General features: G+C 38.9%; 1 protein-coding gene across 2 annotated transcripts in view; it reads right to left on the bottom strand.

Moving 5' to 3' along the window:
- LTBP1 (latent transforming growth factor beta binding protein 1) overlaps window positions 1-27,055 on the bottom strand; it is a 228,185-nt gene that overhangs the window by 118,390 nt on the left and 82,740 nt on the right. For both annotated transcript variants that reach the window (XM_063305368.1, XM_063305359.1), the window contains exons 6-7: window positions 3,378-3,602; window positions 7-290 (exon numbers count right to left, since the gene is read on the bottom strand). In XM_063305368.1, coding sequence (XP_063161438.1) covers window positions 7-290; window positions 3,378-3,602 — 509 coding nt within the window. The remainder of the gene's footprint in view (window positions 1-6; window positions 291-3,377; window positions 3,603-27,055) is intronic.

Below are 27,055 nucleotides of genomic sequence, written 5' to 3' on the forward strand. Positions count from 1 at the left end.
AATTACCTGGGTTCCAGTTGTCTCCTGGAAACATCGTCCAAGTTGTGTTTTAGCAGAAACAGGAAAGGTATGAGTGATAGGCTGCTGATGAATGTAGGTCGAATGAATTTTCTGGGTCTTCTGAAACGGCAGGCTTTGATAAGGACTCTGGGAATGTCCCGATGTAGGGGGCTTTGGTTTTGGTTTCTGCCCTGCTGACATGCTGTCAATCCTTGAAACTTGATGAAACTGCACAGAAGCTTCAGGTGGATGTTTAACATGGATATTTACAATATTAGGAGGAATTTTTACTGCAAAAGTAAGAAATCAAGCATTAAAAATCTCCAAACAAGAGAAGGCATCACTCAACTTAGAAATTATGTATTGATTTTCATAGCAGCATTTTAAATACCTTAAATTTTGCAAAAGACTGCTAGATTATTTATTTATAAGATTATAAAAAGTATAGGACAATAAGTTAGTAGCACATATGCATATGTAATCTTTCTCCTTTCCTGAGAGAAGGAAAGCGCCTCATGATTTAGAATACAGGATTATGATTCAGTGCACCCAAACTTACCAGGATCATTAGCCAATTTTAAAGGTTAGGCAGAGAGGGCATGTTACGGACCCTGTCTATGAGGGATTGCCAATTGACAAGGTCCAGGAGGAGGGCCTTCTCTGCCATGGCACCTGCCCTTTGGAATAGGCTACCCCCACAGGTGAGACAGGCCCCCACTCCCCCGGCCTTCTGGAAGGGGGTGAAGACATGGTTATGCCACCTTGCTTGGGATGGGAGGGGGAATAGCCATTCATGGGGGTGGTTGGCACTGTGATGGTGCCAAGGATAAGATCTTATTGCCGTCTTTTATATTTTATATTCTTTGTATGTTTATATTTGTGTTCGTATTTATGGGTATTTATATTTATATTACATTGTAGTTTTTTAGCAATTTGTCATTTTGTTATCTGTAAGCCACTCAGAGTCGTTGTATGTGAGATGGGTGGCAGAGAAATCTGACAAATAAAACCTTATTCCTATATAAATATTGGTTTGTGTCCCTTTCCTTTTTTGGCATAAGATGACCCGTGAATATGATTATTGAATTTTGAGTCAAAATATCATCTAATATAGATGACAGGCAGAATTATAGCTGAGAAAAAAATTGTCTAAAAAAGTAAAAAGCTGCTCATCAAATTATTTTTGAAATACTCAAGATTTTCTTGTATACAAACATTTCCAACATTTAGCAAAGGACTGAACTAGTAATTCAACAGTTAGTGTGGAATTAAATATTTACCACATCTATTTGAGCAAAATTGTTCCATCAAACACAATTCTTTTTCCAGACATTTTAAGGAATTTAAGACCAGTTTGGCGTTTTATAAGGGAACTATTTAAAAGAAATCTGTCAAAAAGCAGTGTCCAATGATGTAGTCCAGATCTTGAACTCTAATGTGAAAAGTAAATCTGTGACTTTGAAATATATTGATAAAGTTGCAGGGTTTGATTGATTCTAATGTCCAAATGAAAAGACTGAACACATGATTTCCATCAAGTTAGAATAAACAGAGTTGATACAAACTGTATGCATGAAAACTACAAGCTCAGAAATTAAAGAGTCCCCCCTTTGGGGGGAGATGGGTGGTAATAGAAATTTGAATAATAAATAAAATTAATTAATATATATTATATTACTATTTCAGAGAGGTCATGGAAGTTGGACATGGTAGCATAAGTGAAATTCAACTTCACTGAAATAATAATTTTAAAAAAACTGCTGCTGCACCTGCCCTTTGGAGCATCATTTCCTGCTTGGTCAGGCTGGCCCCAACCTTGATGGCCTTCCAGAAGGGCTGAAGACCTGGCTTGGCCATCTGGTCTGGGGATCAGAGAGTGGTTTGGAGCCCATAAAAAGGCTGTTCTGTTCTTGAATGGCTGTGCTCTCCTGGGGATTGTACTGTATGCCTTTAATTGTTTAATCGTTTTCAATGTTTGTTTTGTTTGTATGGCTGTTTTATTTTTTTTTGTATTTTTGGTACTGGTTATATTTTAATTGTAAGCTGCTCAGAGTCATAAATGTGAGATGGGCAGCTATATGAATTGAATGAATGAATGAATGAATGAATGAATGAATGAATGAATGAATAAATAAATAAATAAATAAATAACAGTGCTGTTTCAGTGATAAACCTGTTGATAACTAGTAAGTATACCAGATAAATCAAAGTAACTCATTATGAGACTATTTTTATGGGGGCACTTAACTCCACATTTTGCTCATGAGCTATTTAAAGCCATTTAACAGGCTGATACTGAAAATGGAGCTGTGGGGTACATGGATATTTAAACTTATCAAGTGGGTTTCTTTTTGCTTTTTTAATCAATGTCTTATTCTCAGTGTCATTATGCTCTGTATACAGTACTTAAAGATAATTTGTTAAACTGCATGTGGTACACATGTTAATTACAGCATAGCAATTTCCCATCAGTCATCCTCAAATCGATCACCCTGGGTTTCTTTTAGAGGAAGGGTGGCATATAAGCAGCATGAATAAATAATCCTAGCTTCTTTCATAAAAGGAAAACTACTAATACAATCTGAAAAAAATAAGAGAGGAACAAATAATCAGCCTCAGAATAAATTAAGGGTGTGGGAGAGAACATTAATGGGACAGTTCCCCCAGATTGTCCAAGCTCCTTGTCCACAAAGTGCTGATTGTGAAAGAAACTGAAAGCCAACTTGGGGTGGGGGTGGGGGATGCAACTGAGTGCCTAGACTATCTGGACAAAAGAAAAGAAAAATTAAAGTGTTTGGTGAAAAGTGGTAATAACTTCAATATTCACAGGGGAATAAAAATGATTTTACTCAGCTGTAGCTGACTCATCTTCACATGCCGAGGGAAGAATTCTCAAGGTCATATTGTACTTTGTTTCAGATTTACCTATCCCAGCAGCATCAAAGCAATCAGCAGAAGACTAATTTGAGTTGCCTTTTGGTTTTCCCCAGGACCATCCAACAATATTCAAAAAGATTGAAATTATAAAAGCAGCTATACAATGCTTTCATATATACCCCTTCTTACACGCACTTCTGTCTGACAACACAGATGTGAAAAAGGTAAGGAACATCCAACAGGCTTTGAAAGATAACAGTTTCATTTGAAAATCATATTTATTTTTTAGCCTCTGAAAGAAGATAAAAACCCTTTTCAGTTAATTTTCACTAACAAATTTCTTGCAATTAGATGAATGCAAGAAAGAGCATCCTGTCATTCTAGGCTTTGAATGCCAGCTCACAGCTATGTGGAGAGACATTATCACAGTTCAAATTAAAAAGTTTCACTGCAGCCAACAGAGAAATCTAGCCAGAGAGAAGAGACAGAAAAATGTTTACCTTTGGCTCCTTGCTGCCCAGGCACAGTCAGTGGTAAAGTATGTGTGGAATGGATGACATGTGATCCTGCAGTCTTGCTTACTTGTTGAGAATTATGATAAAGTTGCGAAGTACTGCCACTCTGCACGGGGATCTGACAAAGTTTACCAGTGTAATTAGGAGGGCATTGGCACTTGTCTCTCGAACTGCACTGCCCACCATTTATGCAAGGAAGGTGGCAAATAACTGAAGGGGGAAAAATCCCAGAGAGATTGGTATTAATATTTCTTCAGAAGCATTGTTAATATCATTACCAACTTAATTACCTTTTCTAATGACAAACATTAGAAATCACAAGTTCCTGTGATTTTCATTGTTTCCAGAGGGTTTTAGTTAGATGCAAAATAAACCTATTGAAATTAATGGGACATTTCCAATTGGTCTACTCTAATTATAACTAAGCTTAGATTCAACCCAATGATAAATATGCAACATCCCATCTGACTACAATGGCATTAAGGAGTGGACACTAAGGTCTGCAATCTTTGATATAGGCAAGAAAACTGAAATGAGATAATTATAGTTTGATACACACAATTTTATTTTGGAATAGGAAAGCATATACTTCTCAAAGAATTATAATTAATCAACTGAATTCTCCCAAAATTGTCAATAATATAGTGGGAAACATATTGGGATTCACAATTTTCTAAAAAATGAGCACTCAATAAGAGATAACAGAACTGGGGCTGCCATAGGCTGTAACATTAAGGGTAAACTCTAGCTTAAGTCTCATGTCCAAGTGCAAAGCAAAGAAGATGGCCAAAATGGTTACTGTCCTATGTGGCTGATCATGTGGTCAATGATCAGTGACCAGTGGGAGATAGAGCAGGTTGGTGATCCTGCTAGAGAATCAATTAGCATCCTGCAGAAATCATCCAGCTTCAGTGCCATATTAAACAGCATACTCAGTACTTTCTGAGTTATGCTGTTTAATTTGGTGATAACATTATCACCGAAGTTGCTGAAATCAACTCTTGAACTTTATAGCACATAATAATGGGAACAAAACTGGTAGTGTCAGTACAAATAATCCCTTGAAGTATATTAGTTTCAGTAAAACAGACAAACTACTTTTGTTCCTCGTAGTTTTTAGCCAGTCTTATATATGAAGATTATTAACCTATGTACCTGGAAGATAGAAAATAAGGAAAAATAAGCAGTGGGGAACTGCCTTGCCAAAGACCATCTGTTCTCTGCATGCAAAGTATTTCACAAATGTTGACAGAGTGGACCAGGTGGCTACATTCTGCAAGATAGTCCCAGAGATCGCCCTGGGGTATGAAGAAAAAGTATCCATGCCCTTGTCGGAGGTATTTTTCATATCAGCTCAGAGGAACTGCTTTGCCAACTTATAGCATATGATGACTGTGGAGATGAGCCAAGGAGAATGCTATAGGGAAATCTGAAAATCCTGCTAAGGATTAACTGGACAAATGAGCAGATAGTCATCCTTCATGAATAGTGTCATCCTATCCAAATTAAAGAGAAAGACCTATAAAAGTCCAGGTTCAGACTAAGGGTATCGACTTGCAGATCAGAGGAAAACTGGAATGACAACATCTGTTCTAACCTCTTAAATCCAAAATGCCAGATCAATGTGCAACACAACCTGATGCTAATACAAAGAAAGAAAAGGACCAATCTAACATAGGCACAATGCTTATTTGCAGATTTTATGGTATCAGAAGCAAGAAGCTTAATTAATTAATTAATTAATTAAATAAAAAACACCCCAAAGGTTCAAAACGTTAACAACAGCTGTGAGAGAACAATTGACAATCCTCAAGCCAGACTAAAAGGCTTAATAGTATAGTTCAGAATATCAAGGTATTTTAAAAAATCCAATAGAAGAGAATATATGTAGCTCAGGATTAAACTGTAGAGTCCTTGGTGCTCTCTGAGCTTGATTGTTAACTTCCTTCTATATCACCTGAATCTGGAGTCATAGTATCTGGAGGTCAAAGCTTCCCCTTCATATAAGTATCATCCATATGCAACATAATCAGGCATTCTAAATATACACTTGGTCTGTTTGGATCTAAATAAAAAACAACATGCTTGGAAAAATATTAATCTGTTATGCCTCCATGCCAGGGAGAATGCCACTACTATGCTTTTACATGCACAGAAGGATTGTTGCTCAGTCACTGATATCTTCATAGGAAGAATCTTTTCTGAAACCATGGAGAGATATTGATCAATACTGATAATACTGACTTAGATGAAATGTATGACTCAGAATAAGGCACCTTCTCTGGAGTGAAGAAGGAAGCTGACTGGAGGCTCTCCATGGAACTTAAATAGACACCAATATTTTGTGGAAATCAGCAGTACTGTTGAAAAGATTAATACCAAGATCAAGTCAATCATTTTGGGTTCAGCCACAAACACTTTCCAACAGGATGGTCTATGATGGGGTGGTCATCTATGGCTCTTGGGCAAATTCCATGAAGATCTTAGTTTCATTCAAAGCCACTATGCAAGAGATCAGTTCTCTCTTCTTTTAAGAGCTATCAGTTAAGTACTATCAGCTGTAACTTAAAAACTATCAGTACTTGGGAATGAAACAAGAGCATAGAGAGAGGAAAGAAAGAGCATCAGAGAAAACTGGTGATCTCCTATATATGGCTCTGGCTTGCTCCATCACCCCTATCATAGATTATCTCCAAGATAGTAAAGGGTCCCTCCTTGTGGGGGAGATGGGCAGTGATAAAAATATGATAAACAAACAAACAAACAAACAAACAAAGCCCTAAAGAGAAAGAGACTCTCTTTATAACCTGTTTGATAAATTGACAAAAGCTAAGCAAGAATCCACTTAGCTTTTCCCAACATGGTGCCTTGAAGATGCAACTTTTAATCATATTGTACATGATGTAACAGGAAGTATGAACAGCATGAAAGGCATGAGGCTGAAAGAGCACAAAAGAACACTAAATCCTTCAAGTTTGTTGGAGAAATATCCCCATGAAGAATGTTCCTTGAACTTTTGCTAGAACAGGTTAAAAAAAAACACAGCATGAAAGACCTTCTTTCCCTACCCCTAACTTTACAATAAAAGGATTCTTACCCTAACCCTAACCCTAACTTTACAATAAAAATTAGAACAGAACAGATTATTAAATATTAAATGTCTTATGAAACTGATAGTTATTTGTGGAGTCCTTGGTGCTGTCTGAGCTTGGCTGTTTGCTTGCAGACACTTCATTACCAGAGCAGGTAACATCATCAGTGCACTGTGCACAGTGCATCAACAGCACTGATGATATTGCCTAGTCAGGTAATGAAATGTCTGCAAGCAAACAACCAAGCTCAGAGAGCACCAAGGACTCCACAGTTCAACCCTGAGCTAAATATATTCTCTTCTATTGAAACTTACTTGCATAGCCCCAGAGAGCATACCACCCACCCAAAAAATTGTTTAAGTGAGGAGGGGAAAAGCCCATTCACAAAGAAAAGGCCATCAGCTCTCTAGCAATACCTCTATATTCAGAGAACATGGCTGACAACGACCTCCATCACCAATGTAAGACTGAAAAGGCAAGTTATTTGATACCTTATGGATAAAATCCTTCAGGAGCTTGACTCTATCTGGCAGTAAAATATTAAATTAATTTAATAATAAACAAAGTAAGTTGCTGTCCTTTAATGGCATTTAGAAGCTGTTTCTTGAAATGACTGTTTCAGTCAACCTAATCTACCTAACTTGTCACTGCAGGTCCTGAACAGTATCTGGTATTATCATAGAGAAGACCAAGGGCACAATATTGGGTCTGCCCTAATATGACAGGTTAAAATCAGAAAAAGAATGCATGCATTTTCTGCTGAGACAAGAATTCCAATTGGAATGCAGTTCCAATTCCAGCCCCATTTATAAGCATGCTGTAGTAGTCCAGTTGAAAGGTGAGCAAGCAAGAGTCACTGTCTCCAATCTAGCAACAGGAACTGAATCCATTTTAATGGATTTAATGTATAAATCATACCCAAAATGGGCAACTAGTATTTGGTTCTTCAGGTTTGGTTTCATTCTTAATTGAGAATTCTATGCCACAAAGTTCCAAGAAGATTGTCTAAGTTCAAAACCCAAATTATTCTCAGTGTTTTGAGATTTTCAAAACAATCTATTATACTTAATGTAAGAATTGTAGGTAATACTGAAGAGATTCCTTTATTTTAAATAAAGTAAATATTCAATTATTCAAATACTGTTAGTAGTTCTGACTGATAAAAATAAGTTTATGAAGAAATGATTGAATTTATCTGATTTGCAAGTAGCATAAAAACTGTGAACAACTGTTTAGGAAAATACATTCAGTAACAAAATGTTTTCCAACAATCATCAAATCTCTACCCTATAAAACCCTCCTCTTCCCATTTTTTCTATTGAGCAATTACCATCATGCTTTAAAAGAAGATGATCAAGGAATGGGATCTGTGTGTCTAATGCAGCCTTTCCCAACCTTTTGACCCTGGAGTAACCCTCGAAATATTTTTTCAGGCCTCGGGGAACCCCTGCACATTGAGGCTCAAATATAGGCCAGAAGTTACAAAATTATTATATTCATTTCATGGGTAGGCCTGTATATATGCATTAACAGTGTTCTTAAGCTAAAAATGAAAAATGAAACAACTCTTTATGTGAAGTTGCCTGAATCTGAAATAATTTTTTAAATAAATTGTGATCTCCCAGGGAACCCCTAGTGACCTATCGTGGAACCCTAGGGTTCCACGGAACCCTGGTTGAGAAACCCTGGTCTAAGGTATGTACCAAGATGCATAACACCACATCAATCAGTTGCTCCGCCACCAGCAACTTCTGCATATGCCAGGAGCCACTGTTATCTCAATGAAGAGAAGGGGGGAGCCACTTAGCTTCAAATAAAACATCAATTAAATGAAGCACCTCTTAAAAATCTTTTTTGCCATGTATGAATCCAAGTGGTAGGCAAGGGAATTGGGCAGGTTCAGGACAAAAGCAAAATTTTAAGAAGACAACATTTTGAGTACGTTTATTCTACCAGTAACGATAATGAAAGATGTTGCCATCTTTTGATTATTTACAAAAAAGAGTCATTATTTTCTTTCATCAGTGATTACCCAGCAGCTTCTCAGAACTAGAAAATGCAGCAACTTTTAACATTAGCACTGCTGACAACTTATCAAAATGAATTTATGTTAATTATTGTTTATCTTTGTAAATAGAGCTGATTATTTTTGGACTTTTATTCTTTATATTCTAATTTTGTCTTCATTTTTGCCATGTTAAAATAAAAACAAAAGGAATATGAACAAAATCAAACCTGCAGGTAATACCTTTCATACAATTCCTTTTCCTGTAAAATTTTCCTTCACTAAGACAACCATCCTATAGAGAAACATTTACATTATATTTGTCTAAAAGGAAGACCAATTTCTCCAATAATTTACCTTTTAGATTAACAGATTTGCTGAGAAAATAGCAATGGCAATAGGCAAGTTTTTTTCTATTTATCTTTCCTTTTGGGGGGATGAGCCATATCAAATTCAGTAATATCTTCCTTCCAGATACAGATTGTGCCACAGACAAGCTTTTTAAAAACTGTCATTTCAATTGGACATAGTAAAACTACAAGCAGAACATATACTTAATTTCCTGCATAAAATGGAGATATTCATGAAACTGATAAGGATATTTAAAATTCAATGCTATATGTATATAGAGTGAGAAAGGTGCAAATTACTTCCTAGATATTATTAATAATGCTTTACTTTTCATCTACAGAAAATATAGTACTAGCAAGGATGAACATCTGACAGATTAATCCAAGATGTGATTCTATATGATAATTATTTCAGCGTTTACAAATTAATTTTAATCTCTTTCTTAAGGGAAAAATAATTATATTATAAATCAGATGGGCCAGTATCCTTGCTCCAGGGTACGATCAAATTAATGTGAACCAAGGATACAAGATCAGCTGTAGCTAAGTATTCTGGCAAGAGGTTAATGTGACTCTTAATAAGAGTCAGCAGGCAGCTCTGTGGTATGCTCTCTCCTCATTTTTTCCCCAAATAATTTCAAGGTGTGTGGCTCCTGAATGTAATCCACTCATCTCCTCAAAGGCTTTCATGCAGCCATCCAATTAGCTGGCTGTTCATAATTTGGGTAGAATGCCACGTAGCAAGTCATCATTACTGTAACTAAAAAATTAGTAAGCAATAGCCACCCACAGCCAAGAGGAATTTTAATTATCAGTGATGCAAGTCTTTTGGCGGCAGAAGGCACTGAAGCTAAAACCCTAAAAGGCCTCATGCTCTGAATATTCTTTTTGCTCAATGAAGCATTTTACAAAATTCAGAAACTTTTACAACTTTTATCACTTAATCCAATGAAAGACTCTCTCTTCAGTTGTTTCTATGGGGCCAAGCAAATTATTAAAACATTACAAATTATGTCATCCTTGAGCAACTGTTTCAGTATGTAGCTTGGCGTAAACAATGGAGTACATGATCCATTCTTAATCCATGAAAATAATTAAACAAAAAAGAGAAGCAGTATTAATAGATTAATTAGTCAAGCATTTTATTTAAAAAGGGACACATAATCATATTGGTACCTTAGGGGAAAAATCTGAAGCAGAATTAGGGTAATATTAGGCATTAAAAATTAAATCAATAAATTAATTTAAAAATATTCTTTTTTAGAACTTACTAAAGCAGGGGTTCCCAACAGTGGACACATTTAGAATGTTGAGTCTATACTGTGGGTCCTTTCACAAGAGGTTCAATGAGGGTTACAGTTGCTGACATCTTCCTTTTTGCTGCGTGCCAGCAAAAATATATATAAGTCAAGCTTATATATAATATATATATATATATATAAGTCAAAGTGGGCAGAGAATCTGGGGTCTACCAAGGGATGGGTACACAAGGACACTTGACTCCCTCCTGGGTACCCTGTTACTGATCCCAGACCAGAAGAGCACACAAAACAAAGCATTCCTGAAAGGTCTTTTGTAAGATTATTGCTAGGAACAACAGAAAACCCAGAAAAAAACAACCCTCTCACAAAATAAACAGTCCAAATCTGCAAAAGATCAAAATGTTAAACAGGATTGGAGAACATACCATGCAGATTTGGTCCACAAAAAATATAAGAAAGAGTACAACATCAAAGTAATATAACTGCTTTCACTTTAAAAACATTTTCAAAATTATATATAGTTATGTTTTAGCTCTATCACTAAAACACTTCTAATCTCTACAGGTAGTCCTCGGTTAATGACCCTCATTCAACAATCGTTCGAAGTTATGACAGCACTGAACGAGTGGTACTTCTGATTGGTCCTCAAAGTTCTGGCCATCCCAGCAACCCCACAGTCACGTGATCATGATCTGGGCACTTGGCAACTGGCTTGTACTTATGATGATTGCAGCATCCTGTGGTCACGTGATTGCCATTTGCAACCTTCCCTACTGGCTTCCCATAAGCAAAGTCAACAGGGACACCAGCAGGGAAGGTTACAAGTTGCTCCTGCCACTTCTTCTCCTGAGGAGCTTCGCTATGGAGTAGAAGATCCCAGGGATCTCATGCACTTGAGCTGCAGCACCCCCTCCCCCACCCAGCACCATCTTCCCAGCCCACATGCACAGCAGCACAGCCTCGTCCCCCCCAGCCTGCACACACTTGCACCTTGCAGTAGCATCCCCTTCCCAGCCTGCACCCACTCATGCCACACAACAGCACCCCTCTCCAGCCCGCATGCATTCATGCCTCATAGCAACACCCCTACCCAGCCTGCATACACTTACTGCAGCAACCCCCTGCCCCTCCTCACTCCATAGTACTTACCCACCCACCTGCCTGCCTACTTGTGAGCCGCCCAGGACTTGGAATTTCCTGCCAGCTTCCCCATTGACTTTGTTTGTGGGAAACCAGCAGGAAGTTGCAGTCATGTGAAGTCCTCACTTAATGACCCACGATCCTTGCTTAATGACAGCAATGAGGACTGCTAGGATTGCCATCACCAAGCTATGTGGTCACATGGCATCACACTCTATGACTGCATCACTTAGTGATGTAAATTCCAATTCCAGTCCCAATTACCATAGTTCAGTGAGGATTACCTGTACAGACATGAAAAATCAGTTTTCAGGACTGTCATGTTTAATCCTGACATACTAGTACATGAATGGTATTAATGAAGAGAGCACCAATGTTTCCTGAGGCCATATTCTCCCTCTCATCTTCTCTTCACATATTTTTCAGTTCCATTAAGCAGTACAATCACAAAACATCCTGTAACCTCTAATATAGTAGCTCTTAAAATTATTCAGAATAAGTCCTACTGAGTTCTATACGTAACACTCCAGACAAGCCAACAGCTCGATATTCTCTGGAGGTCTTCTATCTCAGTACTAACAAGGCCCAACCTTGGTTAATTATGGGCCCAGATTATGTCAGCCAGGAGCTACTACCTGATGAGACATCATTTGAAGTACTTGGTTCTTAACATTCAACAGTCAAATTATTATAGAGGTCAATATGACAAATTAGTTGAACAGGAAGCGCTTCAGACCCAGCCAATTCCATAACAATTTCCTTCCACCTTTCCTAGCATCATGAACTTCTCAAGATTGCCCTAATCAGAGCCTGGTCATTTAGGTCTCAGTGAGAACTCTGACAGATTTGTTCTATGATCCATTTGTTTGTTTTCTTGGCTATCCATGGTATTTTCAATAATCTTCTCCAATACCAAAGTTCAAAAGCATCAATGCTCTTTCGAGCCTGCTTTTTCAAAGTCCAACTTTCACTTTCATAGAGTGTCATAGGAAGAACCATTAACTGCACAATTCCGATCTTTGTAGGTATAGACACATCAAGGTGTCTGAATATCTTTCCCAAGCCCTTTATTACTACCCTATCAAGTGCTAGTCTTTTACTGTTGACAGTTGATCCTAAAAGGCAGAAGCTACCCACACCTTCAATATCTTCATTGTCAATTCTCAGGCTAGTTGCTGTACATGTTCTCATTTGTTTGTTTTTTTAATATTTAACATTAGTTCCATTTTTTCACTGTGCTGCTTAACTTTAATTATTAGACCTTGCAAATCATTTGCATTTTCAACTGTAAGAGTAGTATCACCAGTATAATGCAGGCAACTGGGGTTTCTTCCTCCAATTTTAAAACTATGCTAATCTTCTTCCAGTCCAGCCTCTCTCAATATATACTCAGAATATAGGTTGATTAAATAAGGAGAGAAGATGTATTGTTTTCTCACTCCTTTGCCAACCTAGAACCAGTCTGTTTTACTATGTTCTGTAGCCTTCCTGCTAGGTAAAGACCAGAGTGCTGATTTAACTTCATATTTTACAACTAGAGCTTCTTGTAATTTGGGAATATTTTTTAAAGTAAGTTGGATGTTGACACTTCTGCTGTACAGAATTTCTGTATACTCCTTCCATCTTCCTTTGATCTTTGCATTAGTTACTATCTGACCATTGGCATCCTTTAACATACCATTTTATTGGGACTTCTGAAACTCCTTCAGAGTTCAGAGAACTTTTGGAAGACTTTCCTTGTTTTTCCATGTCTGTTCTCATCTTTGTTATCTTTATAGATGTCTCTATAATACTGCTTCTTGTCTTTTCTAACACTTCTCTGAAATTCTTTGTTAAGTTTCTTCCTAAGATCTTTGTCTTTTTTGGCTTTGGTTCCCGCACCCACCCCCTGGCAATTTCCACTGTCTGTTCTACATCTGGCTGGCTTTCTTTGATTTCTTTGTCTTTAGAGGTCTCTTCTTACATTCATTCTTAACAACTACTTTGATTTCAATTCATAGTTCCTCTGGTTCCCTATCAGTGAAGTTTAGGACTTTAAAGTGGTTTCCTTGAAAATGGTGGGTATACGCTCAAGATCGTATCATGAAATCTGGTTGGCTTTATTCTTGCACTTTAGTTTGACTTGGAAGTTACACATAAGCAGTTCAAGATCTGTTCTACAATCAGCCCTGGCAATGTCTTTACCATCAGTTATGAGTTCATCCACCCCCTTGTAACAGTAATATAGTCAATTTCCTCTTTCTGTGCTCCATCTGGTGATGACCATGCATATAGGCTTTGTTTTTGTTGTCTGAAGAATGTGTTATCAATGAAGAAATCATCGGATTTCCAGAAACTCATATGACATTCTCCTGCTTCATTTCTGTTTCCTAGCCATTTTTATTTATTTTATTTTGTGCCTTCAAGTCAGTGTTGACTCCTGGCAACTGCCTGGACATGTCCCTGCAGCTTTCTTGGCAAGATTTTGGAAGTGGTTTGTCCTTGCCTTCTTCCTAAGGCTGAGGGAGAGTGATCGGGAAGATGACCTTCCTAAGGTCATCCAGCTGGCTCTCTGCCTAAGGTGGGACTAGAACTCATGGTCTTGGGGTTTCTAGGCTGGTGCCTTAACCACTACACCAATCTAGCTTTCTTTCTAGCCATACAATCCCTCTCTGTTTTTTCTCCTTACAATTTCCAAATTTTGCATTCTAGTCTCTATGCAAACCGTACAGCTTGCTTGCATGGCTCTGTTAATTTCAGATTGACCATAAAACTCACTAACTCTTCTTCTACATCAGCAATTGGAGTATAAACTTTGATAATTTTTATATTAAAGGGTTGTCTGTGAAATTTAATTGATGTTATTTGGTCATTGACTCCATTGCACCCAAATCTTTGCAATATCCTTTTTGTCTATGAAAGCAACACTGTTCCTCCTTTGTTTTTCATGTCCTGAGTAATAAACAGAATGATCTTCTGACTGAAAATGTCTAATTTCAGTACATTTCAATTTGCTGATACCTAAGGTGTTAATGTAGATCAATAGGTACCGCTTCGGCGGGAAGGTAACGGCGTTCCGAGTCGTCATGCTGGCCACATGACCCGGAAGTGTCTATGACAACGCCGGCTCCAAGGCTTAGAAACGGAGATGAGCACCGCCCCCTAGAGTCGGATTCGACTGGACTTTACGTCAAGGGAAACCTTTACCTTTACCTAAGGTGTTAATGTGTTGTTGATTCATTTTATCTTTCACTGTGGTGAGCTTTACTATGTTTATGTTTCTTATGTTCCATGCTTTCACTGTAATTCTGTGGGGGTTTTTTTCTTGTATGGCAACACCAACAGCTAGACATCCTGAGGGCTTTAATCTAACCACATCATAAACACTATTAATACTTTGAAAAATCCTCAGCTCTTCCTCAGTAGCATGATGAGTGCCATATGACACGGGTGGCCCATCATCTGGCACTGTATCATCAATTATGTTATCATGTCTATCCATGTAGGGTTTTTTGGTAAAATACAGGAATGGTTTACCATTGTTGACATGACTTTCATGCCATGGGTGACCCTGCTGGGTGTATACACTTTTGACGTACACTTCCAGTGTTATTATTTTTAAAAAAAACACTGGTCTACCAATGAATTCACTACTATAATATAAACAGTACAAGGTATTTTAAGATATCACAGAATTTCTGCCATAATACAGGTAGACCTCAGTTACTGACTGCCTCATTCAGAGACCATTTGAAGTTATGACAATGCTGAAAAAATAACTTTACAACCCATCCCTGCATTTACTACCTTCACAGCATCCCTCAGTCAAGTGATCACCATTATAGTCAGTACATATTGTCCTGTGCCTGACTTATTTTTCTTTTTCCTCCCCCTTACAGAGCAGAGAGGTTGGAGAGGAACACGTAATAAGAGAGTAAGCAGGCACACAATGGGGAATACATATCGAAAACAATGTGCTGGTGCATGCTATATAGAGCTCAGTGTATTCCCGATTGTGTGCCTGCTTACTCTGTTACAATCTCTCCACTCTGCGAGGAGAGGGTTGGAAGAAAAAAAATGGGTCAAACACAGGAGAGATTGCATACAGAGGTCACTTGTTTTTTGTTTTTTGGTTCCCCTGCCCCCTGCAGAGCGGAGAGATTGCTTAAACTGGGGGAGGGGGGGAGAAAAGCAATCTCTATAGGCTTTCTCTCCTTTGCCTGACTCTTTTTTCCCCTCCCCCAGGGTGGGCATTTCAAAGGGCGGGGGAATGGGGAAAGGAAAGCACAGTTGCGGTCATGTGACTGCTTCACTTTATGACAGAACTGCCAGTCCTAATTGTGATTGCTAAACGAGGACTACTTGCAATATATATTGCTGCATCCTTTGGTAGAAAATATTGCCTTTTCCAAAACAGGCAGATCAGACATTTCTGACAAACATTCTTTGACATCTGGAATAATATCACTTTTCCAATTTCTTAATGTAATTTGTTTTGCCACTCCCCATGCTTGCTACAACCACAATTCCTGATAAACAAATTCTTAAGCTTTGGTCTATAATTCAACATTACATTAACACCTTTAACATTTAAAGATTCTCCCATAAATCTACTAATATTCATTGATACACAATCCCAAAAGATACTAAATGATCATATGACCATATCATGTAGTCAGTTAGCCCTCAAATTTCTTACGTCTCCAGCATAAAAAAATCTGATGTCCATCCTTTTAAATACATTTTCTGGGGAGTCCAAACACCCTAAATACAATTTTTGATGAATCATCCTTAATCTCAAATCTGTAGATACAGGTAATCCTCGGATTAAGACCCTAATTGAAACTGGAATTTCCTTTACTATGTGAAGTGGTCATTAAGCAAAACTTCACATGACTGCCATCTCCCAACAGCTTTCACCCCAATCCAAGTCATTTCCAGCTTAGTCCTTCCTGGTCAGCCTTACAGGGTAGACCAGACAGGAGACACAGCTAGATGAGCTATTGTATTGTAATGCTATGTTAACAGAATCTTGCAAGTCTGAAAGTACATCTCTCTCCCCATCTCCTTTACAGCCCAAGAAACTAGGGAGGGTCTCTTCTGAGCCTCCTGCCCCGCCCACTTTCCTGCTGCGGGCTCAGCTGCCTTTTATCTGACTGTTCCCTTGGCTGCATCTCTTTGCCCTGTCTCCCAAGGTCACTCCCACATACCATTACACTCCCAGCCCTGAGCTTCGGTTCTTCCAAGCAAGGGACGCTTTCAGGGGATCACTGAGCCCGAAGAGGCCAACTCGTTTCTCCTGCCCTATGCAAACTGCCTCCACTTCAACTTCCCCCACCTGCCTCTCTCCCCCCCATCTCTACCCTTTGGCCACCCTGTACAGCATGGCCAAGACAGCTACGCTGCTGTATTCCACCACCGCCACCTACCTGCCACTGCCTCCTGCCACTGCCGTCCCCCCAGTGGACCTTCCTTCCTGTCCTCCTCCTCAGCATCCATCTCCCCTCCCCTCCCCTCTGCTGGCCAGCCTCAACCCCACGATGCAGGGGCTTTGTCAGCCCTGGGCTCACTCTTGTCCCTCACTGGCTCAGGCTGAGACTGCTGAAGTGGGGCAGGCCTGCCAGGAGCCCAGCAGCTGGGGAGCTGGTGGCAAGGGGTGGTGTTGAGCCCAGGGCTGGCAGAGCCCCAGTGCCATGGGGCTTAATGCCAGGTGGCGGCGGCAAGTACTTCTCTAAGCTTTTGAAATTGGTTCCCATGAACTATGCATGTATATCTATGCTGCAATTTCTATTTCCATAAAACCAATGTCTCTTTCAGTAGCAGAATGTCTCTTTATTAGTCTCATGCAAATTACTGCTATTATGCAACTAGGAAAAATAAAACAATTCCATTTGGAAACTGCACTGTAGTGAGATAAAATCTGTTCACCATCTGTGGGAAAGTGTGCACAGTGTGGCTGTATATAGATGTACTCACATATGAAGTCTATATACTTCTGATTGGTTATAATGAGGAAGTTAAAACTTTTATTTATCGTTGCAATCATAGACACATTTTCTCTGGAAGTTTAAGGCTGCATACATGGTGACTTCTTCTCATTCTATCCCCACAGCAACGACCCTGTGAGGTAGGTTTGCTGTGAAGGAGGACTGCCCCAAAGTTACCCAATGGGCTCCATGGTGAAGTAGAAACTTGAACTGGTGTCTTCCCTGTCCAAATCTAAACACTTAACCACCATACTACAAGGAAATAATGGTTCTCTCTCATTGTTCCTTGAGGGCTTCCACCAGACATAGTTCAGGTCCTCAGCTGTTATATTATGACATTGATGCCCCTAGTGTATTCTCCGGATCCAAACATGCTACTGCTAACAACAACTTGGCTTCACAGTAGTCTAACAAATGTATGTTCAAAAGCCTTGCTTACAAATATAAGAAGGATCCAAAAATTCAAAGGATTTAAATTGGGCAGATAGGTTCCAGCTTCATCATATTATCCAAAATGAATGTGCACTTTATAGATCCCTTTTGACAATTTTGTGTAATTCAGCCATAACGAATCACCTTTTCATCAAGAATTCATCAGAACTATTCTTTTACGTGAATTACTGAAATCCAAAATTATGGCATGGGCTTCAGCATCTATGAAGAGGCTGTAAAATTTAGCTTTGCATTAGCAACGTCAAAGCTGTGCATATTTCATTTGAGTACAGAACTGTATAGAACTGTAATTTCTTTATACAGCACAGATATGGTATATGTAATACGAACTGTAGGACTATCATGTTATTTCTGTTTCATGCAGCATATGTCTGGAATAAACATTAGAAAACAGTGCTGCTAATATTTACACATTGATCTTATATTCGAAACTGCAGAGTTTGCATCTTAGGAAAGCTGTTTTAATGGCAATAAACAATGTTATGGGATAAATTCACCATGAGGAGACCAAGGAAATCATTATTAACTGTAACACTGTGTAAGTCCTGAAAAATTCCTAACACAAAAATTATTACATATGGAAAACACAGATAATGACTGGAAGTCAGTTTCCTTCTAGGCATGCCTTTGTTGAAAGATACATTATAGTAATAGCATGTTTCTTGCTGATATTTCCGTGGGAACTCCCCAATTTTAAAGGATGCATCCAGGAGTAATATTTTCTAATATTTGCACAATTGCCTAGCCGTCATCTTACTGGCAAGCAGGTTTTACAACCAAACCCATAAAAACAGATAGAACTCAACCCACTATGTGGCAAGGAAAGCGTAACTATTTACAGAGGTGTCTGAAGACCTGGCTCTGCCGCCTCGCTTGGGGCGGAGAGGGGAATAGTTCTACATGGGGATGGCTGGTATCTTAGACCACTCCTCCCACACATGGGCTGCATCAGATTCTCTGCCACTTGGACTTTTTTACTTTTTTACTCTTATTTTTATATTTATTTATTAAGAGTAATTTTATATTTATATATTGTATTTATATTGTATGGTTGTGTTTTAATTGATCATTTTATTGTAAACTGCCCAGAGTCCCCTGATGGGAGGAGATGGGCGGGGACAAATTAAATAAATAAATAAATAAACTATCTAAAATCTGTCAAAGAAGTTGTCTTCCTACATGAGGTTATACAAATTTGCTTGGGCATTAAGATTAGACCAGGGGCCCTGCTCAAGCACCCCAGTTAGAGGATCTGGACACCTACGTTATAGGCTGCATACATCTCAAGTTGGTAGATTCAAGAGGCAGAGCCTTTTCTCTGCCCTCCAAAAATGTATTCTCTATCCTGGGATACATGTATGACTCTTTCCTTGACTATTTTTAAAGGGGCTTTAAAGACATGAATATTCTATTGCTTTTCAAGTGAAATACCATTTTTAGGACAAGTTAATGTTAATCACTGAAGTAGGGTTCTGGTTGTTTTTTCAAATTTAAAGTAAAAAAATACCATTGAGTCAAGGTTGACTACATGCAAACATCAATTCTATTCCTTGGCAATTGTACAGAAACAGCTGTGGTCTTCTTCCAGGAAACTTTTTCAACTTCCTGATCTAGCCTATAGCTCCAAGATTCCCTGGTAATCCCCATTCAAGTACTAATCAAGTCTAACACCTGTTTTGCTTTTCAGACCAGATAGGTCATCCAGGTGCTGCCAAATGGAAGTCCAGTGTTGGATTATTCAAAATATATTAAACTATTTGTCAGCTAAAAACGTCTGTGGGAACTCATTTTTCTGGCAACTAGCACAGAATAAAAATTTGACAAAAATAAAATGATAGTCACAGCATAAAGAGAAGTTCCAAATCTTTTTACCAAATAAGGTAAATTGGGAAATTCTGAAGTTCATATACAGCTGCAGATGACTTAGTACCAATTCCATAGAACTTTAACTTATGCACTATAAAAGTATAAAAGATCTGGACAAAATTATGAGCAAATTATCCTGAAGCAAGGTCTTAATGGTAGCTTGATTTTCTAGGTGTATTTCTTGTAACAAGAACTTCTTTATAAAGCAGATGTAGTAAAATCATAGTTGTTATCAATTTGCTGTTTGATAAAAATGAAGTTCCTTGTGAGGGTGCTCAGTAGTCTTCATTTATTATTTCTTTCAAAATAACAGCAGACACAATGCAAACCAAACCTTGGCAGACTTCAGCCTATTTTAAACACATTGTACTGAAAGGAAAAAAAATTGACTGAGAAAACTTGGGAAATTGTTGTTTGTCAACAAAAATTTACAGTGGCAATGCATAAAATTCTCACTGTCAGATTCAGTAATAGAATATAGCCAGTTTTTCCAAACATGAAGTCAACACTTTTCAGCATGCAGTCTTAAAGCTTTCTGATACTAAGTCAACATAACATTGTCTTAATAAATTACATTACCATTAAAACACAATTAATAATTAAATATTCTATTAAAGCTTAAGATGTTTCAAGAATCAAAGAATATTGTATTTTTGAAAACTATCCTTGATCACATTGCATGTGTGTGTGTGGAGAGAGAGAGAGAGAGAGAGACAGACAGACAGAGAGAGAGAGAGAGAGAGAGAGAGAGAGAGAGAGAGAGAAACCAACAGAGATACATACACACATGCACATGTAAAATTTGTTTTCTGAATCCATTTATTATGCTTGATCTTCTGAAATGACATTATGTGAAATTTACCTTATACCTGTTTAAGGCCAATAGGGAATGATCCAAATAAAGGACTCACACATCAAAAGCTCAAGTCAATCCTCAGTATCTCTAAATAAAAGCATCTGGTAGCAACTGATAACACCCTGGAGAGTCACCACAAATCAGACTAGATGGGGAAAAAAGCCTGTCCTGAATTAAGGCCACTTCTTGTATTGTACTCAACATGGCCATAAAAATTTCAGTTCTTTATTTACATCTTCAAAAGATCAGTAAATGACACAGCAGGAGTGGTGCCTATCTGTTCTGTGGGACAAATTTCATCCATCATATGATACTAGATAACTCAGTACCATTGGGAAAGAGAAAAATACTTTAAATTTTTTCCCTTTGCTTTTGGCAGTATAACTGCCTTTATTGCAACACAAGGGGCAAGATGAACAAAGAAACAATTATATTAAGAAGAACTCTAAGCACAAAGTGACTGGCACAAGTTGCCAAACATTTTTTAAAGCTTCATTCCACTTCTGTCCAAATACTTCTACAAGCTGTTTTGTCTGACTATGCCTTCCCTTAATCTGCTTTCCCTGGCACAGAACCCTTTTATGTAATCAGGTCTCTCTCCTGTCCACCCCCCCCCCCCAGTGCTGTTTAAGATATATATTTGACTGGCAAAGATACTGACATATTACCCACAAGTAAACTGTTCCTCACATATCACAGCCTTAATGTTGTCCCTTGAACTTTCTGTGATTCCATTTAAAATAAGGAAAAACATAATAAGTCGTGTAATGGTAGAAATGCTATTGAGAGAGAACATGAACAGAAATGGGGGGGAAAGCATCATTTGGCATTCTGCTCCCATGGAACATAAACTGGTCTCATTTTCTTTCTTCTATGTTAAGTTAATACGACAAAGAAAACTTTAATGCAACAATCTGCTATTGCGTATTTTTCTTATATATGAAGAGTTTGCCTCTTTACAAGTCACATCCACATTTTAACTAAAATGAGCTATTTTCTATCATTTCTCCATGGAGCAAAACTTTTCTAAAATGAAGCATTAAGGCATACAGTATATTTCAACTAGATTTTTTTGAAAAGTTGCCAACTATAATGAATTTTGCTTGCTCTATTTGCATAATGGCATTTTATTACATTGACAAGTTTGCATGCTTTGCTCAGAGATAGTAAATGCTACTATCCAGGGAACTACATAGCTGAGCACATTTTTTTTAGTGAGCACTTAGCTTTTATTCATAAAGTTATTCTAAAAAGGCAGATTTTTTTTTTAAATGCCATGCTCCTTCAGAGTTTGTTTCTCCGTCATAGATATAAGTCAATCACAACCATGCACATCTAGCTTCTGAATCAAACCACAATGGCTTTTCAGAATTTGACCGTGCATATGGTTGCATGCAGTGAGTGGATTTGGGTTTATTTATTTATTTTATTTATCTGTACATGGCTATAGCCCATACAGGAGAAAAAAAGAAAACAGTGAGATTTACAATAATTAAAAGAAGTTAAAGAAACATGCATGGAGCAGTGTTTAGAGCACAACAAAAGTCAATATAATGAACAGGTCAAATTCTCTAATGAGTAAACTATTATGAAAGGTATACACAGGTTAATGGGAGAGTTTGGAACAAGGCAGTCAACAGTTATGGAAGAGAAAGGTGAAAAGGAAAGCATCTGGTCTTAGCTGGTTGTAAAGCAAATTCACTGGTTTTTAAAGGTCACAGCTACAGCTAGGAAATTCATAACATTCTTGGATGTTTTGGTGCAATGATGCGGACAAAAAGAAAGAGAACATCCAATGAAAAGAGTAAAGCATGGAACAACTTTTCTGGGCCAATAGCCATCCTCAGCCTTTGAATATGCACTGGGGCTGCGCTATAAATGTAGTGCATATGATTAAGTCTCCATACATGTATTTCCTAGCTTTTCCTTCCTATCACATTAAAAATTGCAATGTGATAACAGCTTTTGGAGGTCACTGGAAGCCAGATCCAAGATTTTTGGGGACTGTGTGTGACTTGAAGCCATGCACTTCTGGAACACAAGTTTTTACTTTTGTTTTACTTTGTTTCAGATGTGTAATGCAAAAAAAAAAAAAGTTACAAAACTTGAGATGATAGGTATAAGAACAGAATCATACCATTTTTGTCAGCACATGAATATGCACCAGATTAGACTTCCGTTGTTCAATCTTCCTCAATCGGAATAGATTTATAAGCAAGAATGAGTCATACAATTACAAAAGTTAGCTGGGAAATTCTACAACATTCATCATGCTATTCCTTTTTTCCATTTCCTGTGTTACTCAGCTCCTTGCCAAAAAGTAAATAAACGAAATTAAAATTATAAATTCTTTGAAAAGCTGATTCTGTGAAGGAAAAAGTTCATATAATGTAAAAAAAAAAATCTGTGAGCAGAATCCATCTAGTTTCTCTCTGCCAATGGAAAGCTTTCATCAGCACACCAAGGGTGGGGGTAATATTCAGCAATTCCCCCTTTCTCATCAGCACCAAAACCTTCTGATTCTTCAATCCTCCAGAGTGGATCTGAGACATAAAGGGGCTGGAGCATAACATGGATATCACGGGGTGTTTTCCCATTCCCTACTTCACTGACAGAAGCCTTTGCCTAATAGAGGGGACTTACTGCATACCACTTCAGCAAAGGATCGTTACCTTGTCGTGGTGCTGGAGCTTGAGCACCTCCATGATGCCATGAGCTAAACCGTGAAGGGCCACCCAAGACGGGAAGGTCATGACAGAGAGGTCAGACTAAATGGGATCCCTGGGGAAGGTAATGGCAACCCACCTCAGTATTCTTGCCGCGAAAACTAAATGGATCAGTACAACCAGAGATATGTCGGTATACCATCGGAAGGTGAGACCCCCAGGTCGGAAGATGGTCAAAATGCTACTGGGGAGGAACAGAGGATGAGCTCAACTAGCCCCAGACGTGATGACGCAGCTAGCTCAAAGCCGAAAGGACGGCTAGCGGCCGACGGTGCTGGTGGTGAACGGCGAATCCGATGTTCTAAGGATCAACACACCATCGGAACCTGGAATGTAAGATCTATGAGCCAGGGCAAATTGGATGTGGTTATTGGTGAGATGTCAAGATTAAAGATAGACATTCTGGGCGTCAGTGAACTGAAATGGACTGGAATGGGCCACTTCACATCAAATGACCACCAGATCTACTACTGCGGACAAGAGGACCACAGAAGAAATGGAGTAGCCTTCATAATTAATAGTAAAGTGGCTAAAGCAGTGCTTGGATACAACCCAAAAAACGACAGAATGATCTCAATTCGAATTCAGGGCAAGCCATCTAACATCACAGTGATCCAAATATACGCCCCAACCACAAATGCTGAAGAAGCTGAAGTAGAGCAGTTCTATGAGGATCTGCAGCACCTACTGGACAACACGCCTAAAAGAGATGTTATTTTCATCACAGGAGACTGGAATGCTAAGGTGGGCAGTCAAATGACACCTCGAATTACAGGTAAGTATGGCCTGGGAGAACAAAACGAAGCAGGACACAGGCTGATAGAATTTTGCCAAGACAATTCACTCTGCATAACAAACACTCTCTTCCAACAACCTAAGAGACGGCTTTATACATGGACTTCACCAGATGGACAACACCGAAATCAGATTGATTACATCCTTTGCAGCCAAAGGTGGCGGACATCTGTACAGTCGGTAAAAACAAGGCCTGGAGCTGACTGTAGTTCAGATCACGAACTTCTTCTTGCACAATTTAGGATCAGACTAAAGAGATTAGGGAAGACCCACAGATCAGCTAGATATGAGCTCACTAATATTCCTAAGGAATATGCAGTGGAGGTGAAGAATCGATTTAAGGGACTGGACTTAGTAGATAGGGTCCCGGAAGAACTCTGGACAGAAGTTGGCAGCATTGTTCAGGAGGCGGCAACAAAATACATCCCAAAGAAAGAGAAAACCAAGAAGGCAAAATGGCTGTCTGCTGAGACACTAGAAGTAGCCCAAGAAAGAAGGAAAGCAAAAGGCAACAGTGATAGGGGGAGATATGCCCAATTAAATGCAAAATTCCAGAGGTTAGCCAGAAGAGATAAGGAATTATTTTTAAACAAGCAATGCGCGGAAGTGGAAGAAGACAATAGAATAGGAAGGACAAGAGACCTCTTCCAGAAAATTAGAAACATTGGAGGTAAATTCCAGGCAAAAATGGGTATGATCAAAAACAAAGATGGCAAGGACCTAACAGAAGAAGAAGAGATCAAGAAAAGGTGGCAAGAATATACAGAAAACCTGTATAGGAAGGATAACAATATCGGGGATAGCTTTGACAGTGTGGTCGGTGAGCTAGAGCCAGACATCCTGAAGAGTGAGGTTGAGTGGGCCTTAAGAAGCATTGCTAATAACAAGGCAACAGGAGACGACGGCATCCCAGCTGAACTGTTCAAAATCTTGCAAGATGATGCTGTCAAGGTAATGCATGCTATATGCCAGCAAATTTGGAAAACACAAGAATGGCCATCAGACTGGAAAAAATCAACTTATATCCCCATACCAAAAAAGGGAAACACGAAAGAATGTTCAAACTATCGAACAGTGGCACTCATTTCACATGCCAGTAAGGTAATGCTCAAGATCCTGCAAGGTAGACTTCAGCAGTTCATGGAGCGAGAATTGCCAGATGTACAAGCTGGGTTTAGAAAAGGCAGAGGAACTAGAGACCAAATTGCCAATATCCGCTGGATAATGGAAAAAGCCAGGGAGTTTCAGAAAAACATCTATTTCTGTTTTATTGACTATTCTAAAGCCTTTGACTGTGTGGACCATAACAAATTGTGGCAAGTTCTTAGTGGTATGGGGATACCAAGTCATCTTGTATGCCTCCTGAAGAATCTGTATAACGACCAAGTAGCAACAGTAAGAACAGACCACGGAACAACAGACTGGTTTAAGATTGGGAAAGGAGTACGGCAGGGCTGTATACTCTCACCCTACCTATTCAACTTGTATGCAGAACACATCATGCGACAAGCTGGCCTTGAGGAATCCAAGGCTGGAGTTAAAATCTCTGGAAGAAACATTAACAATCTCAGATATGCAGATGATACCACTTTGATGGCTGAAAGCGAAGAGGAACTGAGGAGCCTTATGATGAAGGTGAAAGAAGAAAGTGCAAAAGCTGGTTTGCAGCTAAACCTCAAAAAAACCAAGATTATGGCAACCAGCTTGATTGATAACTGGCAAATAGAGGGAGAAAATGTAGAAGCAGTGAAAGACTTTGTATTCCTAGGTGCAAAGATTACTGCAGATGCTGACTGCAGTCAGGAAATCAGAAGACGCTTAATCCTTGGAAGAAGAGCAATGACAAATCTCGATAAAATAGTTAAGAGCAGAGACATCACACTGACAACAAAGGCCCGCATAGTTAAAGCAATGGTGTTCCCTGTAGTAACATATGGCTGTGAGAGCTGGACCATAAGGAAGGCTGAGCGAAGGAAGATCGATGCTTTTGAACTGTGGTGTTGGAGGAAAATTCTGAGAGTGCCTTGGACTGCAAGAAGATCCAACCAGTCCATCCTCCAGGAAATCAAGCCAGACTGCTCACTTGAGGGAATGATATTAAAGGCAAAACTGAAATACTTTGGCCACATCATGAGAAGACAGGACACCCTGGAGAAGATGCTGATGCTAGGGAGAGTGGAAGGCAAAAGGAAGAGGGGCCGACCAAGGGCAAGATGGATGGATGATATTCTAGAGGTGACGGACTCGTCCCTGGGGGAGCTGGGGGTGTTGACGACCGACAGGAAGCTCTGGCGTGGGCTGGTCCATGAAGTCACGAAGAGTCGGAAGCGACTAAACGAATAAACAACAAAACTGCATACCACCCAATATTGATATGCTTAAGTTTATATTCAGAAGATAACAGGAGTGTTAGCTTTTCTATTCAGTAAACTCATAGTTGACAGTGATGGTTTGTGGGGGTTTTTTGTGCTTCTCAAGAACAAATAAATCTAGATAATGTGCTGAAGGAGTAAAGAGGAGATTAAGGAAGGAAAGTGGACAACATCATGAAGACTCAGGACATTTCAGTAACAGAATAGTTAAAGCAGTGGTCTTCCCAGTGATAGTACACAACATGAAAGCCAGAACCTGAGAAAACCAAGATAGATACCTTTGATTTACAGATTTGGAGACAGTTACTAGAAGTACTACAGAGGGTAAGAAGAACTGACCAATCAGTTCCTGATGAAATAAAGTCTAATGTTCCCTTGAGATAATGAACAGCAAGCAGAAACTCACATACTGTATTTGGGCATGTGATGCAAACAAGGGATGGACTAGAAAAAACAATTACACTTGCAATAATGAGGGAAGTAGAAGAAGAGGGAGACGACAGATAGATGGAGGGACTGAGACAAAGAGATGACTGGTGTGCCCTTGGAAGAAGTATGAGATATTGCTAGGGGCTAGTCAAGATGTTAAGTGTTTGTCCAAGAGTCACCAGGAGTAGAACCTGCCTCAGTGGCACCTAAAACCAGCTTTCATCCTGGACTGGGTTTACATAGACACACCAAAGTAAGTAGCTAAAAGTAAGTGTTCTTGATTTGCTTTTTTTAAATAAAGCATAGCTATTTTTACTTGCCACTAGCACAATACTTTGAAAAGATAGTCAG

The sequence above is a fragment of the Candoia aspera genome, chromosome 1 (genome assembly GCF_035149785.1).
Source record: "Candoia aspera isolate rCanAsp1 chromosome 1, rCanAsp1.hap2, whole genome shotgun sequence".
Classification (NCBI taxonomy): domain Eukaryota; kingdom Metazoa; phylum Chordata; class Lepidosauria; order Squamata; family Boidae; genus Candoia; species Candoia aspera.